Below are 22,248 nucleotides of genomic sequence, written 5' to 3'. Positions count from 1 at the left end.
TCATGCCAAAACTCAAGCTAAACATTGAACAATGCATAAAATATTAAATCAACCTCATGAGGTAAAATGCAGATTAAACCTATGAACCAGTAGGCAAAACAGTAAGATTAATAACTGTTAATAAAAAAAGAAAGAAAAGATTTTAAGTTATGAGGTACGTTTGGGTATATCTTCCAAGAAAATATGTTCTATTATGACTTATTTTCCCTGTATTCATTTATTTGCCTGTCAGAAATTGACAACCCTGTATAAATTACACTAACAATATGCTTCTGGGGTTTTCCAAGGCAAACCAACCAAGTGTAGCTTCTTTCTGCGCTTTTATGAAATAGGTTTATGTGATTTCCACAAGTGAAACAGGGCTGGGGTGGAAACTAGGTTAAAAGCACAACATGAATACGATTGTCTTTCAAAGTAAGAGCTCAGTACAAAAAAAAGCTGCATGCTCTGAGGGCCTGTCTGCACAAATGTGGCCTGCTTACACCATTTCGCCACTCTGCAGTAAAAGAAGTTGCTATGGATTTTCTGTTATCGGACTCGCTGCCTGCTTGCTGGCTTTCTTTCATGGGATGAGCTTTTAATAAGTCCTGTCAAAAAGCAAGCCGTAGATTATAATGTGGTTATGCTGTGTTAGTACCGTGGCAGTGCATCATGTTTCCCATCATTTATCAGCGAATTTCAGCTGCTCTCAGCTCTCCAAGCCAATTTTTTTTTTAAAGTAGACAGTTTGGCAACTCACCAGTTGAGAGGATCTTGGCTGGCAGTCATATTTCCACTATGTGATTAAAGTCACTTTTCTCCAGTGTTCCACGTGGGAGCAGCCTGCCGCCGCACCACAGCGCGTCGGTGTCATGGGGAAGGACCAAGGCCTAGCATTGTAATGGAAGGATTTAACTTGCTAATGAGATGACCACCTATCCTCCAGCCATTCATCAACATCTGCTCTGCAAACTGTGTTTCTGTGTGTGTGTAAAGGAGATCCCATCAGCACTGTAGATTAGCGCTACTTTAGCCAGCAGGATAAACCACGGTTGGACAAACGATTAACATCAAGCCAGATGGCTGTAATAGTTTCCTTAAATCAAGGGATTCCTCACTTCATTGGAATCATACTGCCGGACAACGCAGAATAATGCAAAATGTCAAGATGAAGAATTAGGATTAGGGGAACCTGGAGTACATTAGTTTGATCAACTATAAGGACAATTAACAATGCATCTTTTTTTATGGGATGAGAGAATCTCTGAATGTTTGTAAGCACAAGTTCCAACTTCCCATCACCAGCACCTCTGCTGATTGCAGCCAAATAGTGCCGTCCAATTCTGATTGCTCAAATCTCAGTATTTATATGAATTTAAAACATCATAATTATGGTCATCTTTAATGGTTCATTAATGCAACACAAAACATTTGTCAATGAAGAGTTTTATTGAGGATGGTGTAGCACCCAACTTTTCATAAATGTGAAACCACATAAAGAACAGAAAGAAAGAATGTAGGAACAACTCACTATTGGACAAAGAGAAGTAGATGTAGAAGCAGATTCAGTATATAAAAGAGTTTATTTACATCACGCTGTAACAGTAAAATAATCTTGTTTGTTCTTATCTATGTGACATCAAATCTGCATTAACTGGAACCTAAATAAGGGTAACAAACAAGTGATGTACAAATAAATCTAATTATAAATCATCTATGGGACACAACTTTATGCTTCATGCTCCAATGTTCCACATTGAATAGGAAATTGTAAGTATGGTTAAGTAAGTTTCGCTGTCTTTAAAACCAGGAAATGGGCATGTGCAGTGGAGTTCCTTGCCAAATCAAGATCCAGACGTCACGTGACTATTTCTCTGAACACGCCCCCTGTGGCAGGAAAGTAGCGGCGCAGCGTTAATGGACTAATGGCGAGGGCAAAAACTAGCGTTTATCCGTCAACTTTCCCAAGAGCATTGACAATCAAGAGCATTGACAATCACTTTAATGGAAAAGGACATGATATACATGCGCAAGTTTTTTTTCCTTCCAACTCGGCGATGCTGCTGTGTGGAATTACCCCCCCCCCCCCTCTTACACCGGTGAGTGCTTTCAAATCTGATCATACAAAGTCTTTACAAGTTTGTACAATCCGGATTTATTTACCCTTTATGTGTGGTCAAAATGGCATCAAAGTTAGCAGTTTCACGCAAGTGTTGCAGTGTTATTCAGGTACGTTAGCAATTTAGCGGCCACTGTCATTTATGCCGTAAAAAGTCTTCTTTATGGTGTTGGTCAGTTATTAAATTCAACTGTGTAATATCTATTACCCGCAGCAGCACAAACGAACGAAACAGATTATTTACCCCAACATCTGCTGATTCTGTTTAATAACTATACAATCGAGCTACATCAAAACAACTAACTGATTCAGTAATTGACATTGACTGATATGAAGTGATCTCTACACAAGCAATGAAGAGGATCCCAAATCCTCCATCTTGTTGTTCTTCCTTTTTATGGCCGCTGTGATCAATTGGTTACGCATTGATTCCTCTTTTGGTAACCTGGAGAATGCTCGACCCCCCCCCTTTTTTTTTTTGCTTCTTCTCGTTGTGGCAGCTGGTCCACAACAGCTGTCAATCATTGTTAAAGTGTGCCGTTTGCCGTTAACCAAAAGTGGCAGACGTGTTTTCCACCCTGCCAAAATGGCTGCGCTAACGCCCATTTTGGGGCGCGTGACGTCAGCGTCCGAATCTCTTATTACGTAAGAAATTCCTCGATCTACGAGGCCATGGCCCCGCTTGCCTGTGAAGCAAAACCACCTCCAAGGAGGTTCATTGCATTCCATTGCATTGTACAGCACCGGAAAAGTGTAATGGCAAAGCAACCAGTAAGGCTCAAGAAGGCCGTTCCAATGTGAAAAGCGGTACAATGGAAAAGGGGCTAATGTATCGTTGCTAATAGTGAGTGATATTTGTCATCATTTGTTTTATTTGTTTCTTTGCTGATCCTTCAAAAAAACAAGTCAGAACATGAAAACAGTAATAGTGGCACTAAATATTTAGCAGATCATTGCCTGTGCTAATGATTGTGATTTTTAAAGTATACTATTGGAGAGTATACAGTCAATATGCTTGCCTTTTTATTTCATCTCAGGGCCAGTCGCTGGCTTGTCAGGGCAGCTGACCACCTGCGAATTCTTCTTCTTGAAGTACAGCTCGGCACGCAGTTCCTCTAAGCTGAATTCGGTGGTGCCGCTAAAGAGCAGCTCTTTACAGTACATGCTCTTTTTTTCCAGCTCTTTGCCCGATTCGCCCTCTTTCTGTTGATGTTGGTGCTCCAGCAGCCTTTTCAGAGGAGTGTCGTCTCTGCAGGGCTTGCGTGCTGACAAAATGTTGTTCACTGTCGGGATGATCTTGCACGGCGTCCTGAGCGAGCGGTCGCACACCACAGAGGAAAGGGGGAAAAAGCTTACTTTCAGCGATCAAGACGTGAATTTGAATCACATGCACAAGGAAACCAATATTATTATACATACATATACATTTTCTATTTGCTTTATAATAATATTCCAATTGTAAAGGGGAAGTCAACCTTAAACATTTCTTGACAACAATATGTGACCTCACGCAGTCTAACGTGACATTCTGATTGATATTACATTTGTGGACTAAGACCACAGATGGATAAATCCAGCCGTATTTATCCATCTCAGGGGGGCGGCCAATTTGACACCTGATGTCGACTAAAGCTGACATCACAGCTGCTCGGGGCTCAGGCAACAACCAACCAACCACAATTCACCTGTTTTCTGAAGCTGAGTTGTGATTGGTTGCTACCTGACACATGAGCAACTGTGATGTCATTTTCACCCGACAGCAAGTGGCAAAATGGCTGCCTTCTGATATTGATCAAAACTGTTGGATTTTTCAGCTTAAATCATATTCCACTAACGAAATATTAACCAGAATACTGTATTTAGACTAGTGGGGCTCCATAAAACATATTATTGTCAATAATTTTTTGGGGGATTGACTTCCCCTTTAAAAAGCATATGCTCACCATGCATATTTTTGTTGTTAACTCTTTCTGTGCAGATATATAAATTTTAATTTACAAATGTATATTAGGGCATTACGATATAGATACTAGAGGTGGTTTTAAATGCAGTCAAAAAAAATCATGTCATTCCAAAGTAGGCCAGCACAATGTGGACAGGATCCATCAAACAAGCTTGGAAAGGAAGGCGGGTGAGATGCAATCTGCAATTTCAACACTAGATGACACTACATCGCACATTTTTAGAATTAATTGAGCAAAATTGCCATTTTGATCTCTTTTGCATGAAATCAATTAAGCAAGCTACTGTACATTTTCAATAAAATTAAAAAGAGTGGACTACGTGTTCAATATTGGTTACTCACATTTTTGGAGTCTCGTCTGACTGGTCAACAAATGGTTGGAAAGTGGGTTTAAGAGGAGGCACAGCCATCGGCGTGTTTCCAAATTTGGACTTCTGGCGCATCTTGGATGTACAAAAATGGAGGGAAATGTCAGCAAACATCATTACAGTGTACAAAAGAAACACATCAAAACGAACCAACATTTTATCCTACCTTGACATCGCACCATTTTTCCACCTTTTTCTCATTTTCTTTTGCCCTTGCAGTAGGAGGAGCCAACCAAGGCTCGAATTTTGGTTCTGAGGGACCAGCGGTTGCCTTGTTCTCATCAAAAATCACCAGTTTACTGTTGCTGCTGCTTTCTTCAATGGCATCAGCACGCAAACTCAGGCCCCTTGAGACACCTACATACGATACATATCGATATTTAAACTTTTCACACCAAACACTTTCTTTGTCTACACTTTGTATTTGAGTGGGGTCTTTATTTTTGTGCTTACTTTTAATGGCAGCTCCAGTTCTAACGATCGGCACGGCAGCCTTCTTGCCCCGCGTTTTGAGCTCGGCAAGGGAAATTCTTTCAGGTTCTTTGGACTCGTCATCACTGTCGCTATCATCGACTTTCTTCATCGCTTGCCAGGACGCGCGAGCCTGCAGCGACCTAATAACACAGAACATTTGGATTAGCTGCAGGGACTTTACAGTTGAAAATGAAACACCAGAATAAAAACAATTTTTAAAAAAAGTTTTAATTGCACCCTTACTCTTTTTTCCCCATTTTTAACGAAGTACAATATTATGGAGTGCGACTAAAATATACATTACAATTTTCTATTGGGCTGTAGCCTGTGACAGATTAACACAGTATGTGATAATTTTATTATATTGGATAGCCATTTTTCATTTCCTACTTGTGAAACTGCTGCAACCTGTCAAGAGGCTGGGCAAACATATGAAGTCCTTCCTGGAAGATCAAGTCGGCTTTGAGAAAGTCGCCACGGTTCTCAAGCTCCTCAGCCCAGGCGATGTAGAAGGACGCCCGGGTGATCCCTATTCCCTGGGCTTTCATGTACCTGTAAATGTCCAAGCGCTCTAAACAGTACCCTGCCTAACAAACACCCCCACCCCCAAACAAAATTATTTTTACAGCAGCATGTTAAAGTGACAGCTTGGTGTTAAATATCAGAAGACGTACATATTTGATCCAGAAGTCAACATAGCGAGGATCGTCGTGATATTTCTTTTCGTCTGTGTATCGTGTCACGGCTTGCTCTAACAGTGTGCTCAGGTGGCTCTCTTTTCCTCCCTGGGGAAACATTTGCTCTGACCATTTGATGTACCTGTTCAACGGAGAACCACATGATCAGCATTAATTAAAAGAGTGGTCACATTGCTACTGTACTCAATTTATTTACACTGCCTTACCGGTCCCAAACATCAAGTGGATCATCTCCATTATACAGTCGCAATTCAGACTCAAAGGCCCTACGAAAAAATGCAGCGTATTCACAAACATCATCATAATTTTACAGTTACTAAAACATACAATGTCATGTGTTTGTTTAAATCATTCACACCGTCTTTGTTGGAGGATGGCAGGGTTGAGGCCATCTTTACTGTGACTGAGAGCCTGGAGCAAGGATGACATGTTTCTCCCACGTCTCAGAGGCTGAATGTTCTCTTTGCAGAGCTCCCATTCCACATCCACATCCTCCCCTTCTGCCATTATGGAATGCAGCAGGCCTCAGAAAGATTAACACAGACACACACACAAAATGCATTTTTAAGAATCAATTGTGATGATTATTAAAACGATACAACATACAGTACAGGTGGTGGTCCTCCAACATCCTCCATTCTTAATGCACAAAGCACTATAGTCAGAAATGTGTTATGGCTCTCTGGGTACACAATGGTATAGCTAAAAAGTAGGCTGGGTGATATTGATTAATTCAAATGTATTTACTAGGATTTTTTTTTAGCAGCTTGCATAGTTCAGAGCGTGTCCCCGGTAATTACGCTGCTTCCGCTGATGGCATGGCAGCGAACAGAGAGGTTATATTTTACAAAAAGAACAGTCCGTTGTACTAACTTGACTATTTGGTTATTAGTTATTATATTAATATATTTTTTTCTACCTCTTTACGATTTTGCCACGAGATATGTGCATGCAATATTTGCCATGGTCTCTATTGTTTCGAAAAGACCATGAGGCAGTTTCAAGGTTTTTATTTTATAATGTTAATTTGTTGGACATTAAATGATCATTAAGAATTGTGTTTACATACACGTTATGACTAAAGGGGCATTTTCCCAAGAAGAAGCACTCATTCTGTTTTTTTTTAAATAATCTATGAAGGGGGTGGGGGGCATTATATGGAGGTTGATGCATGTTAGAAGAAAGCTTACTAGAGGGGTTTTATTGGGGGTGGGGGCTATTAAGGGTAAAATCCTGTTTGTTTATAGTGTTTATATCACTTATTATGGAGGACCAACGACATCTATCTATCTGCGGGTGGTATCCCGGAAATTAAACATGCGTAACAAAACGTTACGTAACTGAGTATCAAATAAAACATCCAATGTTGGATTAACAACACATAAATGTTGCGATTTATCATCATGCATTAATCCATGATACTTTACAGTGGAAATAATTTAAAACTGAAGAAGCAGTGTCGCATTTGCTCTTGTTATAACGAACGCATAACGTGGAGGCTAACGCGTTAGCTAGGTAAAATTATTTTTTAACTCGATCGATATAACAGTTTCTGTTGAGCAAATGGTGGCATCTAATCCCCCACTTACTACAGTACACATGTTCTGTTAAATAATAGTTTGGCTAAAACTCACAAACTGTGTGCGTCAAAATATCAAGCTTCTCTGTTGATAGCAGTGCAGCCGAGCAGTCAGCTTCGTTACTGTTTTGAACGAGGACCGCTTTTTGGTTGGGCGACAGCTCATAGGAGGAATCACAAACCGGATATGACGTAACATGAAAGCTTCCGGACTTCTTCCTGTTTGGGTTGTAAAGGGGAGCAGGACGAGTAGTGTAATTCGATTGACTTTGAAATTGTGTCGCCTTACATATTTACATAGCGGCAATCTTCGTCAATTTATAACTCATGGATAACCGTTGTTATTGTTGTACCGCCAAGTTCGGTGTTTTTAAAAAGGAGGTAAGTCGATTCAATCGGGCGATGGTCATCATCACATTTCTTTCGAGGGTGTAATAGCGTTATGTGCTTTTATTTATTTTTGCTCCTAGCTGGGATGTAAAAGCTGTGGCCGGTCCTTCTGCTCCAGCTGCTTGACTTTTAATGCTGTGGTGCCACGTTATGGCAACACCCAGCAGAAGGTCTGCAACCAATGCCATGGAAATCTTACAAGGTAGATCTCTTGAGAATTAACATTAACTCTATGTGATAGCGTTATTAACAATTCAGGGAGTGATTTATTTTTATTATGTACCAATTTGATGTTTCTAGCGGGAAAACGTCAAACGATGCGGGAAGATGGTCTCCCCCTGAAAACTACAAAAAGTGAGTTTATCATCACGTTTGAAATCCTAGTGTTTGTAGGAATCATGTATTCCTAAAACAAAGCAAAATGCTCCACAGACGAGTTGCTGCGTTTGAAGCCAAACAGCAGGAACAGAAGACACAACCACACGGAGGCAGTATACCGTCTCAAGCAGGTCTTCCCACTTCTAAAGGCCTAAGTAAGGAAGATCAGGCAATTACTGAAAGGCTTCAAAAGCTGAAAGAAGACACTAAACCAAGTATTATCATTTCTTATTTAGAAACAAGATCAGTTTAGGTGACAGTTATTTCACTTGTTGATGCTGCTTTTACCTCCTGTACAGAGTCTATCCCTTCTGAAAAAGAGATTGAGGCTCGGCTCGCTGCCCTTAAAGCTCCCAGCCAGCCAGTACCTTCTTCCCAGGAGATGGAAGACCGGCTAGCAATTTTAAAGGGCCAAACTCCTCCTTCTCAGGCTCCTCCACCTGTGAGTTCAACCCTAACATAGCATGTCTTGTTATCGTCACAGACGTGCATGTGTTCCACTTTATAGGTCTACCAGCCTCCAGATAACAGGACTCAGACCGAGCAAGCCGATGACCTTCTTACTCAGTTGACAGAGGAAGTTGGCATTGACAATCAGTTTGAAAATCCTGGATACAGTAAGAAAGCATGCTTTATGAAACCGTTGTAACATCGGGTCTGACATTTAGCCTCTTTGAGTCCAGTTGTGGTGGCCCTGCCATAACCGGTAGTTTACTGTCTTTACTGTACAATTGGATTCCTTGCTATGACTGCTGTGTATTAGCCTCACTAAGATTTTTGCAAAGCATTGCAATTGCACAAATTAATATTAATGCTTCAAAAAAGAAGTCAAGTACTGTACAAGATTATTAAAATATTCACTTAGCATTTACATATGAATAATGCACAGTGTATTTTTTGTTTTTATGAAGGCAATGGTCCTTAATCTTTTTAGCAATCGTTTTCATGTGAAGAGATATCTTGAAGGGGTGTCATTACGGGAACACATTTTTTTTTTTAAAGATTAAAAATATCACTCAACCATTTGCTACATTAGTATCAGGTGTTACGACGATCGGGCCACAATTGGGTTTTCTATTGTCGCCTCAGGTGATGGTGGGCAGATGAATGATCTTAACAAAGGGGAGGACTGGACACTACAGGACAATATGGATGAGAACCAAGACTCAAGGAGGCAGCTTGACACTGAGGCGGCACGTTTGCTTGAAGAGGCCCATAAGGAGCTGAGAAAGGATCAGAATTCTACAGAAAAAATCCTCAACATGACCAAGAGGCTCGCACAGCTGAAAGGCCAGGACCCAGACAAAGGTTCGACAGACATCTCAGTAAACTACAACAGTGTTTATAAGCGCAAGAAACCCACACTTGCGTAAAGTTTTATTGTGACTATAAAAGGCAAGTCAAGTGAAAAATTCCTTACAATAATATTTGCTATGTGCAACCACTAATCTCAACACAGCATTCTGATAATATTGTGTTTGTGGAATATAAATTAAGCAGAAAAATCCCCCCCGTTTTTATCCATCTCTGGGGTGGCCATTTCCCCACTTGATGACATCACAGTACCTAAGGCCTCAGGTAACAACCAATCACAGCTCATCTGTTCTCTGTGTTTGGTCATGTGACATTCGCAAGCTATGTCCTTAAGCACTGATGTCATTTTCAGTCACCAGCAAGAGGCAAAATGGACGCTCCTAAAATGGATAAAAGTGGGTGCCTTTTAGAGATAGACCAATATGGGGGGGTTTCAGGGCCGATACCAATGGCGTTTATTAGTAATCAAGTAGGTCGATAACCGATATTTGAAGCCGATATTCATTAAAAAAAAACGTTACCGTTAAAAAAAAATTCAATACAAATGCCAGTCTTGACTTTGTTGTAATGACCTAAAGCATTAATGCTTATCTAACAAATTTTCAGACTTTTCAAAATGTAGAAGTTTTCTTTAATCTTAAAAAGTCTCTGTCTTAAAAAAGTTGAATGGAAACTTAAATAAGTAAATACCATAGATGTTTTTTCCCCAAATAATAAAACCCTGAAAGCTTTCAAAGCTTTTTTTTTTGTTTTAATGTTGAACATAAACAAAAGGTTCTGAAAGTTCCCAGGGTCAGCGGCATCTTTTATAAAGTTAATAAAATAGTTCCCCTAAAAATGGTTTTAGCTCGACTTTTTATCGGCTGTCAAATTTTGGAAAAAAACGCTATTTGTAAAAATGCCCAATATCTATGCCGATAATCTGTCTATCCGTAGTTCATTTTGCCGCTTAATTCATATTAATCAAAATTCCGTGTTTAGACTAGAGGGGGCGCATAGAACATATTGTAAAGAAAATGTTTGCCTTGATTTTCATTTTAAGGTATACACGCCTTTTGTAATTTGTTTTTAAAAAAAAGTATGTCACTTCTAGTTAAGATGGAAGATTACAAACAGCCTGACAGTGACGAGGAGACAGAGGATGAAGCCATGAAGAGGGTTTTAAAGCAGGTATGGCGTGTGCGCATGTGGACGACAGCGCCGCTCTCATATAATACACACACATTGATTTTAAGACCGCTTAAGAGCGGTAACTGCTGTAATTCATGTGTGTCTGTTGTTGCAGCTCTCAGAAGAAGCTGCCCTGGACGAGGCCAGTGGCTACAACATACCTCTAGAACACAGTGAAGCAAAAAACACAGAGAAGAAAAACACCTCTAAGAAGCCTGTATTAAACACAAAGCAAAATATAATTGTGTATTTATGATCTGTTAGTAATAATCCCTAAGATATATATATATATACATATCGTGTTTTTTTTTTTAAATCTGTTTGGCAGACTCAAGCTCCCGCCACCAAGAGTAGGACTCCACCAGCACCTGTGAGATCCGTGCATCCGCCATCAGACAGCGATGACGAAGAACTTCCGTGGTGTTGGATCTGTAACCATGATGCCACTTTACGCTGTCACACCTGTGATGGAGACCTGTTCTGTAATCGCTGCTTCAGGTAGCATAACATGAGTTTGCTATGATTGTAGAACACTTCACGGTGGCTCTCCTGTGCCTGCGAGTGCAGACCATGACCCAGATAAATTGGGAGGCAAGCTGTTGCCATATTGCTGAGCAGCATGCGTATAAAGTATTTAAAGTGTTATGAATTCTCAATCCGCTCCCTTTTACATCCGCAGGGAAGTACACGATAAGAACGACAGGAAGGAGCACCGCACCACCAATTACACTGCACCGAAAAAGAAAAGGAAGTCCTGATGATGGCGGCTTAATCAACACTGCGACACCTTGTGCCATTAATGGAACACTTAATGTTACTAAGAAAGTCTGACAGTTACTTCAAAACATGCATCTTTTAATCCCGTCATGAATGTACTTGGTAAATTAATATTAATAAAGGAATTACTAAATAAGTCATCTACATGTCAACATAGGAATCAGTCTTGAGTTTTTTAGTTTTGTTTGATAGTTGAGGATTTTTAATTGTTGACAACTAACACAAAAAGCAAAGCTCTTTTGGGATGATTTACAACCTCAGACAAAGCTCCACAGAGTTGGCATAAAAGGATCACTGAGGGTTTTGTTTTTCCATTGGCAGGCACCTCAGCCGCACTTGTAATTATGTTTGGATGTGTGTCGAACATCACCGCATTGACTCGCTTCTCCTTGCATGTAATTTCCTCACAATGGCTGCTGCAGGGTGTCTTCTAGAGATGGCGAGATCTACTGTATTTTTGTTGTAGTTTTTCAGTTTGTATGATCACGTTGCTGAAATGTGCCAGTCTAGTAGAGAGGCCACAAGTGAAGAGTGATGGAAAATTCAAGCAAATTACTGTAATGGACCCTGATGGAGCCAAAGACCCTCATGTGTGACCGGCAGAGTGTAGTCTCATCAAGACACATCAATGTCTAGCCAACTGAGGAGGAACCATCATCGCACTCCTCTGGGAGCTCCATTAAGCTTTGTATGGAGGTCGTTAATGTGTTTGCCTTTTCTGGTTATGTCGTACACAGACAGGAAATGGGAGAGGATAATGGATGCATACTTAATGGACCTTGCTGATGATGATTTTTGCTGTTTACTCCTAAACTTGACATGTCAACATCCCCTTAGGCTTCCTGTGCCGTGCTGAAAAATAAATGTCATAAAATACTTTCTGGAAATATGACTCATGGTCTAATTGTATTGTCGTAAATGTGTGTGTCTAATAAATAAGACCGATACCGGTTAACTGACATTTCAATCAAATGTGACTCAGTGTTGAAAATGTCTCACTTTATTGTCATACAGCACTCTTATATGAATGAAAATATATGTACATTAACAAGCAAACAAAAATGTACAGTCTTACAGATGAGAAAAATATCTTGAGTAATATTACAGCTATTATCACATGTGCCTTATTTTTGGGAGAGACATGATGTCATTACAGTCCACAAATTCAAAGGGAATCATTGAATTTCGACTGACTGCTTCAGTGTCCAACTGATGCTGACCTGGGCAGAGGGCACAAAGAAGCCCCTAGAGGACGTGAACTGCACATACAGGCATCCAAACGGTTAACACATGAGGGATCGGAGCCAATGAGAATCCATTGTCTCAATTCTTTATATGGCCTGGAACTACTTCTTCAAGGGGCCGGACATTTTGCGTAGTCCCTTTATCCTGTAGAGCAGCCCGTTGACAAAATCCTGAGGAATATGCATAAAAATGCGTTTAACTCCATTGGCATATTTTTCTGTAATAATGAACATGCACCATACATATTAACATATCAATGTTCTACAGTTTGCGTATTGCTGAGCTCAGGCGAATCCAAGCTGATTTGTGGTGAAAAGCGAAATACACCCTGGGACCAGCCAGTCACTTACAGGGCACATCTAGACAATCATTCACACTCACACTTAAGCTTATAGATAATAAAAAGTAGAGTCCTCACTTAACCTAACATGTATGTTTTTGGCATGCAGGCGGAAACCGGTTTACCCATTCAAGCACAGGGAAACATATAAACTCCACACAACAAGACCCGATCTTTCATTAAGAACACTGTACCTCGATTGTGATCCAAACATGATCGCCTGCATGCAATATCAAAAAAAGTAGTATAACAAATTTTAACTTCTCACCTCTATTGGCTTCCTGCATTCCTGCAACAACTCCTGAGAGCAGCACAAGAAAAGCACACAAAACAGGTTAGACATTTTCTACAGTATGCAAGCCATATCTTCTATATCTATCCAAGTCTTGGGAAAATCATTGTTTCATTTGTTAATCTATAGTGGACGGGATAGTATGTTGGAAGAACTTGAGATCTTTCACCTGAACCCCATCAAACACCTTGAATCAACTACAAGTAGAAAAAAGACTGGTGTACAGCAAGGGCCACTCACAGGGGCCCAACAGTTTTGTCAATAATTCATTCAAGCATTGCAACATTGAATTCCAGCCACAAGTCAATGTTAATGTAGCTGGCATCTCACAAAACTATTATTACGGAAGTGTGTTGCATTCACTTGGGAAAAAAACAACTGTTTTTCTGAATATATTTTTTTCTTTTACTGCATATATTTTTTCTGTCATTAAGAAAATCCAAAAACATGGGGGGGGGGGGTCGTATTCAGAAAAACCGGAGGAAAATTTCGTCAGAAAAACAGAAAAAAAATATTCTGAAAATTGGGGGGGGGGGGGGGGGGTATTTTCGAAAAAGCAAAAAAATATATATATTTTTTTTTTTAGAAAAACAGAGCACAAGCTTCTGTTTTTCTGAGTATTTAAAAAAAAAATTAACCTCTGAACTCCTAGTGACTTGTTGCAGACCCCCCGTGTTTTGGAATGTTTTTTTTTGTTTTTTTATATATTCAGTAAAAAAGTCAAAGATATTCAGAAAAACTTTTTTTTTTTAAATACACAAAAACAAAAAGGCTCCCCCAAAAAATTTGTCAGAAAACAGAAAGGGTTTTTTTGTTTTGTTTTGTTTTGAAGTGAATGCAATACGCTTCCGTAATAATTTAGGTGACTTAGTTTTCATTCTTGTAAAAGCATATTGTATCTATTTTATTTTGTTAGTTTCATTAGTTTTTGTTAATTATAATAACCTTGAGGTGAAGTGGGAATAGAGTGTTACAGTGATCAAAGTGCCTAAATATTGGACACTTAAGAATGTGTTCAAACCTTGTTGTTTGAAATCCTATTTTAAAACATTGTCAACATACAATTAAGTACCTGTACTCGCATTCTTTGCCCCTCATCTGGCAGCTCCAGGAGCTCATCTATGTCAATCTCCAACTCTGGGATTTCTTCTTCCTGCAAGAGCCATAATAAAATCTTAAATAGATCAAATTTTGTTTCTGCATCCCTCACAGAGCTCACAGAGTACATCTCAACCAAAAACCCAGTGAAATAACTCTCCACATCACTGAGCAGTCAGTGAGATGGAAATATTGTAAAATAGAGCATCAGTGTTTTACTGTGCCTGTTAACCCAAGACATAAACGTGTAGTGACTACTATTACTTTTTTCTTTTCTTTTTTGCATTAACAACTGCCAATTGAGGCTATAAAAGATAACTCACAAATGTGTCATCTTCAAAACTTTATGACCTTAGAGCGTTATAGTGTGTCCTGGGAGGAAACCTGACCACCTCTATCCAAACCCAGAAGGGGTACGCTCATCCAGTATTTGACAGGGTAGTTTGCTTCTCCAGAGGAATATTTTCCGGTTGGGAAGGTTTCATTGCCGGGCAAGATTGGGCTTGAACGGCTCTCTGGATGATGAGAGAGCTAATCAATGGGAAGTGCTGAGTGGTAGAGCGGATGGACCCTCTTGCCAGGTCCCCCGTGACCCTTCTAATTGATACATGTTGCCAGGGTGGACCCCGTGTTATTCTGCTTAGATCTGCAGCATTTTTTTCTTCAATTTTTTTAAATTACTTTGGTCAATGATGCTTATTTCCAACTCTGATTGCAGATGTATTGCATAAGATTTTTTTTTTCTTTTACTTTCCTTACAATGACATAATTGCAGCTCTGCAATCTTGCAATGCTGGAAAAACCTTCATGAAATTCCAACAATAAGCTATTACATCTTGTTAAAATTAATTTGAGCATTGATTTAAAACTTCTTCTGCTTTTATTTTCTTGGCATACTTTGCTTACAATAAGTACTTACTGTGCCAGGTTAGCTTTGGCTGAGCATCGAATGAATAATGGTAATTCCTCAAAGTACAGTGGATGTAAACTGCATCGTATTGTACACAAGGAGAATAAAATAGTTTATTTTTCTCAGAGTTTTTCTGCTGTGACTCTTCCCTACCGTACTTCCACTTCAGCATTTTTTTATTGCACAAAATGTGATTTATTGTACCTTAAGTGTAAACATTTTTTTTAAAAAGCATTTTAATGAGGCCTCTGGGCAGCATCTCAGTAGCACTTTTTTCAGTTGAAAGCAATAAAATAAATGTTGGAGCTATTATTGGAATTTATGAATATCCAAGTTTCAGCTCTAGAAGCCAACATAGATGCGGTCAATAATGTGTAAGCAATTGGATTATGTCTTGTGTGTGCTGTTTTGTCCCTTTTCCTACTCAAAAAACAAGACCTCTAAATAAGTTCAGATATTGTGTAAAACATAAATAAAAAAAGAATACAATTACTTGCTAAATATTTTCAATCTACAGAATAAACTGCACATACAAGATATTTAATATTCAAAATGATAAATGTTATTGCTTTTTTAAAATCAAATATCTGCTCATTTTGAATTTGATGCCTGCAAAACGTTCCAAAAAAGACTGGGAAAGCAGAGGAGCACTTTTAAAAAAAAACTGTTTGGAACGTTCCACAGGAATTCATAAGGGTGCACTTTGTGAGTAAATGCTTCAGCATAGTCCAACAGGTTAAGAACAATGCGGAGGCTGGCGTGGCTCAGTGGTAGTGTGGTCATTTCGCAACTCTGAGGTTGTGGGTTCGATCCCAGGCCATTGTGACTACGTCAAAGTACCCCAGTTGCTGCTGATGCTTCGTCATCAGCAGGTGAATGCCTAGTCAAAACGTAAAGTGCCCATGATTTTCGATCCCTCAGGTGGCACTACATTACAAGAATCCGGACCAAAGAGGAAAATGGTCATCTGGATTATTTTCAGCACAAAAATTCAAAAGCCAGCATCCTTGATGGTATGAGGGTGTATTAATGCCCACAGCATGGGTAACGTGCATTTTTTTAAGGCACCATTAATTTTGAAAGGTACATGCAGGTTTTGGAGCAACTTATGCTTAAGCTTATTTCAGCAAGACAATGCCAAGCCCCATTCTGCACTATTACAAAAGTGTGGATTCATAGTAAAAGAGTGCAAGTACCAGCCTGACCTGCCAGCAATCCAGACCCGTTTCCTATTTAAAAAATATGTGGCACATTACGTAACGCAAAATACGACAACGTTGATCCTGGACTGTTGAGCAACTGAACTTGTACATCGCAAGAATGGTGAACAATTCTAATTGTCTTCAACAATTGATGTCCTCAGTTCCCAAACACTTCTTGAGTGATGTTAAAAGGAAAGGTGATGCAACACATTGGTAAACATGTCCCAGTTTTTTTGGAATGTGTTTTGGTCATCAAATTCAAACTGAGTAAATATTTACCAAAAACAAGCAAACAAAAAATACAAGGTTTCTTTGAGTTTTAAAATATATTCTCTGTAGTGTATAAATTAAAATTTAACCCCTTCAGACCCATAGATGGTCCCAGTGGACATGACATATTCGTGTGTCTAAACTAATAAAACGCGTCATTTGGATGATGTCAACACTTCTGTTTCATGATTGGCTCTTAACTGACCAATCACAATCGCAAGTTGATTTGCATGATGTTCATGTTAAAAATGTTGCATATACACTTGTAAGTTTACAACACATTCCAGCCATATTATCCTCGAGTCTAGATTAGAGAAAAAATGATATTTTGCCCAGCAAAAAAAAAAGAAAAAAAGAAGCAGGTTTTAAGGGGCTACGTTGAAAATAATTTGCAAATCATGGTTTTCTGTTTTTATTTATTATTATTACTATTATTTTATTTATTATTACATCTCAACTTCATTTGAACTGGGGTTTGTACTTGAGTCACTATATCACTCAACTGATTGTATTTATTTGTTTATTTATGACCTTGCCTTGAGGAATAATTCCATTTTACACAGACTGTGCACGTCAAACACTTATTCCTTACAGCTGTGCATTGATAATCATGAATAATGCTGAAGGGACTATGTCAAAAGGAACGCAAAACAAAACGGCACAAAGACACGCTATGTTTTTACTGCCTTGATAATAAGGAAACCGTGCCCAGGAAAATGCTAACACGATTTCAACTTATCAGGCTCTTCTTGCCTTTCCTGTTAGAGATCAAGGCCCTTGCAAACACAACCACCATTTAATTATTTTTTTATATACTCTCTATATATCTCATTAGATGTCCTTTCATAAATAAATGTTAATACAATGAATGCTAACACCTATAGGACATCACAGAAATTGTAGTTATTTTTACTTTTAGAAAATTGTCGATTCACAAAGAAATTATGGTAAAATTACGCATTTTTACTGTTAATTTCTCAGTGTATATATATATATATATATATATATATATATATATATATATATACATAATTTTTTTTTTTAAGTTTAATTCTACATTTTATTCCATTAAATAACAAACAAATATTTGTGAAATTACGATACATTTGTGAACATAGTTTAACAATCAATATATAGCTATTTCTAAATTGTTGTTTTTTAAACAAGAGAAATATTTTTTTTACAGTTACAGTGATTTCATATTGTTTTACATTTGACATGTAAAATCTGAGTTTATTTTTGTAAATTAAATGATATTTTTAAAATACAGAAAAAAAACCTGTAAAATAAAATTTGTGTTTTTTTACAGTGTAGGCCTACTGAGTGGGTAACATAATTGATCTAGAATTCACTTTAAAAGGACAATTAAAATAACTTAAGAAAATAAAATTTGGTGTTGACACGGTGGTTCGAGGAAGGGAGTGCTATCTGTCAGTATCCCCCAGTATTTATATGTCAAGTAACGAGCTCTTATTATTGATTTATACATTTTATGAATGTGCAGGAAAGCGCAGATGACAGCCCACATAAACAGGCTTAAATGCTGCTGGTGTGGACATTTTCATTTCTACTGATCACACCTTCTATGAGGTTTACTATTTCCCTAAAGGTGTGAAGTTGGCAAAGAAGCTGGCAAAGAAGCTGGCCAAGGCAGCGCTTGCATAAATTAGAGATGTGGTTAAATAATTTAGACAGTAATGCAAAGGACTGTTGGTAAAAGCTTCCAATAGCGGAAGACTCCAACCAACAGAGTACGCGTCCCTTGAGGCAATGCCAAATCTATGGTTTAACTCGAACCATAATCCTGATGTAGAAATGGACAGGCTGTGCCTAGCCTTGTATGATGTAAAAATCCCAGCATGATAATGATTCGCTGTAAAAATTAAAAATAAAGTGGGTAAATTAGGAGCCTTTCTTTCATCTACATTAATCTTTCCCATATGGATCATTTTTGTTTGTCAGATTTAAAAGGGTGAAGAAGCAGAGATTGTAACCCTTAAAATACAATAATGAACTTTTTCTCTGAATGGGCTCAATTTTCAGCATAATAAAAAAGAATCAAATACATAATGATATGCAATATCACAACTGAACAAATGTTATCTGCTTACAGTGGAAATGTGCACGTTCACTGGTTCTCATGGTAATATGAACAAAAATAAAACATTAGATCTAGATAATAAGTGTGTAAATGTACAGTTACTGCATGTCTTTAGGACATTCTCAACCTAATACCCAGAAGACAATTTCACAGAAAGTACCTGTACATGAATGTAACTTTTAGGAGTACAATGTCTTGATATTAGCCTCAAATACTAAAAATAATCCTTTAGTACACTTCACATTTAACTTCACAACTTGAAAACATTTTCGGCCCATGAAAAGGTACAGACACATATTTTGGAGTTATATAATTCAAACAATATTAAAAAATAATGTGGTCATGTGGTACATTAGTGGAGTTAATATCGCCATGGTACTTTGGTGACTTCCCTCTTTCACCCAAAATGTTGAGCTTTTCAAGTCAATTTCATATTCCTTGTATTAAGTAGCTGTTAATCCATTAGAAATGTGTATTGGTCAAGTTTTCATATGTTTTATTTTATTTTATTAACAGTTATAAAGTTATTAAGCACAAACAGACAAAAATAAAATAAATATGCAACAGGGTGGACATTTTAAGCTAATGCTAGCATTTTATGAGCACATGGTGGATCGTTACTTAGCAACATTACTAATTTTGCAAGTGAATTGCATGTATTGTGTAAATTTGATATTTCACTATGACAGAGTGGACATGTGCAGCTTAACAGCCAATTACACACATAATATGATGAAAACTATTAAACATAGCCTAATTGTAAATATGTATCCTTTGACTATCCACTATTTCACCCTTTCCATTGAAGAAAGACAAATGCTGGTCCTAACATCAGGGAAAACATCACCAGTTACCTCATAATGACAGGGTGGACACTAGCTATTTTATGGACACATGTAAAATGTTCAATTATGTAAATAGAATATAAGTCATTAATATGACTTGTTTTATTAAATAACTTGTTGCTGACAATGAAACCAGGATTTTTTTTAAATAACTATCTCACTTATTAACTCATTCACTGCCATTGACGGCTTTCGACGTCAAAAATTCATTTGAACTATTTCTATTAGTTTAACATTTTTTTCCACTTTTGTTAACAAGAATATGAAAACCTAGAAATGTTTTTTTGTACATTTGGAACAGACATAAAATTTGTGATTAATCGTGAGTTAACTATTAAAGTCATGCGATTATTAAACAATAAAAAAATGTAATCGCCTGCCGCCCCTAATTTTTAAAAATATTTTTTCTTAAAAAAAAAAAAGATTATTTAAAAAAATGTCTAGGTTTTCATTCTTTTGTTAACAAAAGTGGGGTAAAATTTTAAACTAATAGAAATAGTTCAAATGAATTTTTGACTTTTATAGGCGTCAATGGCAGTGAATGAGTTAAATCACACTGAAGTTACCAGATAAGTGTTCGAGACGTGCTAAATTCACGTACAAACATTTTCATGATAACGGAATGAATCTGATGAGGACATCAAAGATAACTTAGTGATCTTGACCCACAGGTTGCATAGGGAACAAAGCTGGATTGTTGGTGTTCATCCTGTTTGTTAACATAGCCAATAAAAAAACAACTGTGTGTTTGTTGCTCCCTGTCTGAATGAGCTCCGAGGAGTCTTATTATTACCAGTCAATTGCACATGGCCTCCTGTCTCCTCATAGTACATCATGTGCTGTCTCTGCCTCGGTGATGTTGTCATTAATCTGCATCGTCATCTCATGTTAGCCAACGGGCATCCCTCTTCCCACTGTGCTGAGCCGCCTCGTGGGAGATGAGACATCTGTTGCCATGGTTTCCCCTTGAGAGAATCTAATGCAAATCAACTTGCAGCCGGTGACATCATTAGATTGTGTCCCGATGTGGACTGCGTTTGTGAACATTGCTGCTCAGCTTTGTATTTACTTCTTAGTCGTCCATGGTTAGGACTGACATCCTGTCACTTTCAACTTCTCTTACAGAAAAATTGGAGCACAGCTGAGAGTGCAGCTAGCTCGTCTATGAAGCGACCTCACTTGCATTTCTCCTTATCTGTCGACGCAACATTATAATGGATAGGGTCACTGCCTCCCCTGCTACGAGTGTGTCTACACCCTACCTCACAATCAAAGAGCAGGTGCAGCTGTTCGTCTATCCACTCCTCAATGTCCAGCCTCCTCTGCAGGTCCTTGCGGTTGTACTTGACGGTCAGCTTGCCAAGCTTGCGGTGCCCCGGCTCGTCGACTTTGCCCGTGGACTGGAACATCACTCTGGACTGGGTGTTTGCCTCTGACGCCATGGCTGCCACGGCCTCAGGAGACCCGTGGAAACACACCAAGCGGGCTCTGTCACGCACGCACGCGGGCACACACACACGAGCAGGCAGTACAGGCTCTGGCCCTCACTATCTCTCTGTATGTATTTCCTGGTCTAGTATTCAATGTCTGTCTTCTCTGACTCGGACTCGCACTGCTTGTCCCTCTCTCTCTTTCGCTGTGAAGCTCTCCTTCTCGCCTTCTCTTGCAACACCCACTGACTGCACAATGAGGACGATGTAATGAGATACGCCTCTGTGTGTGAGTGCGTATGCCACTTATATGATAGGGGGTGTATTTGCTGTTTGTGTGTGCGAGTGCAGCAGGTAGCGGAAGAGCATAGGTCAGTTGCAGCCATAAAAAAAAAAAACGTAGGGAGACTAATCTAAAGGGGACGTATGTAAATCAGTGAAGGGCAACAAACTTTCAGAAAATATGTCAAAATTGACATAATAAAATATCCCCTTTTCTCTTAAAACATTTTATTCAATTTTAGATGATAGCATTTGTATGTACAATCTTAAGTGATTATTTTTGTGTTCCTCAAATGTGATAATGATTTTGCACTTGCTCAACGTTTACTAATCTTTGAAGTTAAATTGGTCTTCATGTTTACAAGGCCAATAATATATATATATATATATATATATATATATAAGATTTTATGGTTGATGGTTATAAAATATGCACATGTAAATGTTAGTACGTTTACATTATGGAAAGAATAACGTTGTCAGTGTTTTGGGATCATTGTTTGTGGCATACTTACAGTTTAAGCTATCAATATTATCGACAATTATAAACATTACATACTCAATTACAGTTTTTCGCTATTTGCAGCAGGCTTGGTCCATAGATTAGGTTAACGCACTCTCAATTTAAAAGTAAATTTTTCCTTAGAACCATTCCTAAAGCAAGGTGCATTCACTCATTTTAAAATCTTAACCAATTATTCAATTTGGGACAACACATGGAATGAAAAAAATAAGAAGAATCCCCTAGAATTGTCATTATGGTAATTTTTTTGTAATGCATTTTGACTTTTGTTAATTTTTATCTTTTTGAAAATGCTTCATTATAGTTTAGATTTGAGTAGTATTAGTATTAATTATATATGTATGTATATATATATATATATATATATATATATATATATATATATATATATATATATATATATAAATGGAGTGTTTGTCGAGTGCACAATTTTTTTTTTTTTTTAAAGGTCACTAATCATTGCGTAATAAAGTAAATTGCAATTCACAAATAACTATTTGG

At 38.1% G+C, this 22,248-nt stretch overlaps 3 protein-coding genes across 3 annotated transcripts; 1 reads left to right on the top strand and 2 right to left on the bottom strand.

The window, feature by feature from the left end:
- Positions 1-1,409: 1,409 nt before the first annotated feature.
- bub1bb (BUB1 mitotic checkpoint serine/threonine kinase Bb) lies at positions 1,410-7,350 on the bottom strand. The gene is made up of 9 exons (XM_086094902.1): positions 7,236-7,350; positions 5,960-6,125; positions 5,808-5,867; positions 5,578-5,722; positions 5,294-5,490; positions 4,883-5,043; positions 4,596-4,786; positions 4,404-4,504; positions 1,410-3,407 (listed from the first exon to the last, which is right to left on the bottom strand). Exons 2-9 carry the CDS (start codon positions 6,106-6,108, stop codon positions 3,122-3,124), a joined length of 1,290 nt encoding a protein of 429 aa, XP_085951028.1. The 5' UTR covers positions 6,109-6,125; positions 7,236-7,350; the 3' UTR covers positions 1,410-3,121.
- Positions 7,351-7,394: 44 nt separating this feature from the next.
- Positions 7,395-12,181, top strand: zfyve19 (zinc finger, FYVE domain containing 19). Its single transcript, XM_086095289.1, has 11 exons — positions 7,395-7,561; positions 7,651-7,772; positions 7,871-7,924; positions 8,003-8,163; positions 8,248-8,390; positions 8,457-8,565; positions 9,038-9,256; positions 10,356-10,432; positions 10,548-10,649; positions 10,761-10,930; positions 11,112-12,181. Exons 1-11 carry the CDS (start codon positions 7,508-7,510, stop codon positions 11,188-11,190), a joined length of 1,290 nt encoding a protein of 429 aa, XP_085951415.1. The 5' UTR covers positions 7,395-7,507; the 3' UTR covers positions 11,191-12,181.
- A 5-nt stretch (positions 12,182-12,186) lies between these two features.
- On the bottom strand, positions 12,187-21,354 carry ppp1r14d (protein phosphatase 1 regulatory inhibitor subunit 14D). The gene is made up of 4 exons (XM_086095288.1): positions 20,775-21,354; positions 14,159-14,239; positions 13,063-13,095; positions 12,187-12,624 (listed from the first exon to the last, which is right to left on the bottom strand). Exons 1-4 carry the CDS (start codon positions 20,952-20,954, stop codon positions 12,556-12,558), a joined length of 363 nt encoding a protein of 120 aa, XP_085951414.1. The 5' UTR covers positions 20,955-21,354; the 3' UTR covers positions 12,187-12,555.
- Between the last annotated feature and the right edge of the window lie 894 nt (positions 21,355-22,248).

The sequence above is a fragment of the Leptonotus elevatus genome, chromosome 14 (assembly GCF_054856555.1).
Source record: "Leptonotus elevatus isolate MCC_2025b chromosome 14, RoL_Lele_1.0, whole genome shotgun sequence".
NCBI classification, from domain to species: domain Eukaryota; kingdom Metazoa; phylum Chordata; class Actinopteri; order Syngnathiformes; family Syngnathidae; genus Leptonotus; species Leptonotus elevatus.
Note: the sequence above shows the minus strand (reverse complement) of the source record. Positions and strands in the feature narration are given on the sequence as shown.

Bases quoted from the DNA above. Each gene is read 5' to 3' on its own strand.
- bub1bb (XM_086094902.1), bottom strand. From the start codon at position 6,108: ATGGCAGAAGGGGAGGATGTGGATGTGGAATGGGAGCTCTGCAAAGAG. The intron at 4,787-4,882 runs GTAAGCACAAAA...TATCGTATGTAG, and splicing joins AACTGGAGCTGCCATTAAAA to GTGTCTCAAGGGGCCTGAGT. The intron at 3,408-4,403 runs GTGAGTAACCAA...CCGCTCGCTCAG, and splicing joins TCAGACGAGACTCCAAAAAT to GACGCCGTGCAAGATCATCC.
- zfyve19 (XM_086095289.1), top strand. From the start codon at position 7,508: ATGGATAACCGTTGTTATTGTTGTACCGCCAAGTTCGGTGTTTTTAAA. The intron at 7,562-7,650 runs GTAAGTCGATTC...TTTTGCTCCTAG, and splicing joins TCGGTGTTTTTAAAAAGGAG to CTGGGATGTAAAAGCTGTGG. The intron at 9,257-10,355 runs GTTCGACAGACA...TGTCACTTCTAG, and splicing joins AGGCCAGGACCCAGACAAAG to TTAAGATGGAAGATTACAAA.
- ppp1r14d (XM_086095288.1), bottom strand. From the start codon at position 20,954: ATGGCGTCAGAGGCAAACACCCAGTCCAGAGTGATGTTCCAGTCCACG. The intron at 13,096-14,158 runs GTACTTAATTGT...TGCTGCTCTCAG, and splicing joins GGCAAAGAATGCGAGTACAG to GAGTTGTTGCAGGAATGCAG. The intron at 12,625-13,062 runs GTGAGAAGTTAA...CATATTCCTCAG, and splicing joins AATGCAGGAAGCCAATAGAG to GATTTTGTCAACGGGCTGCT.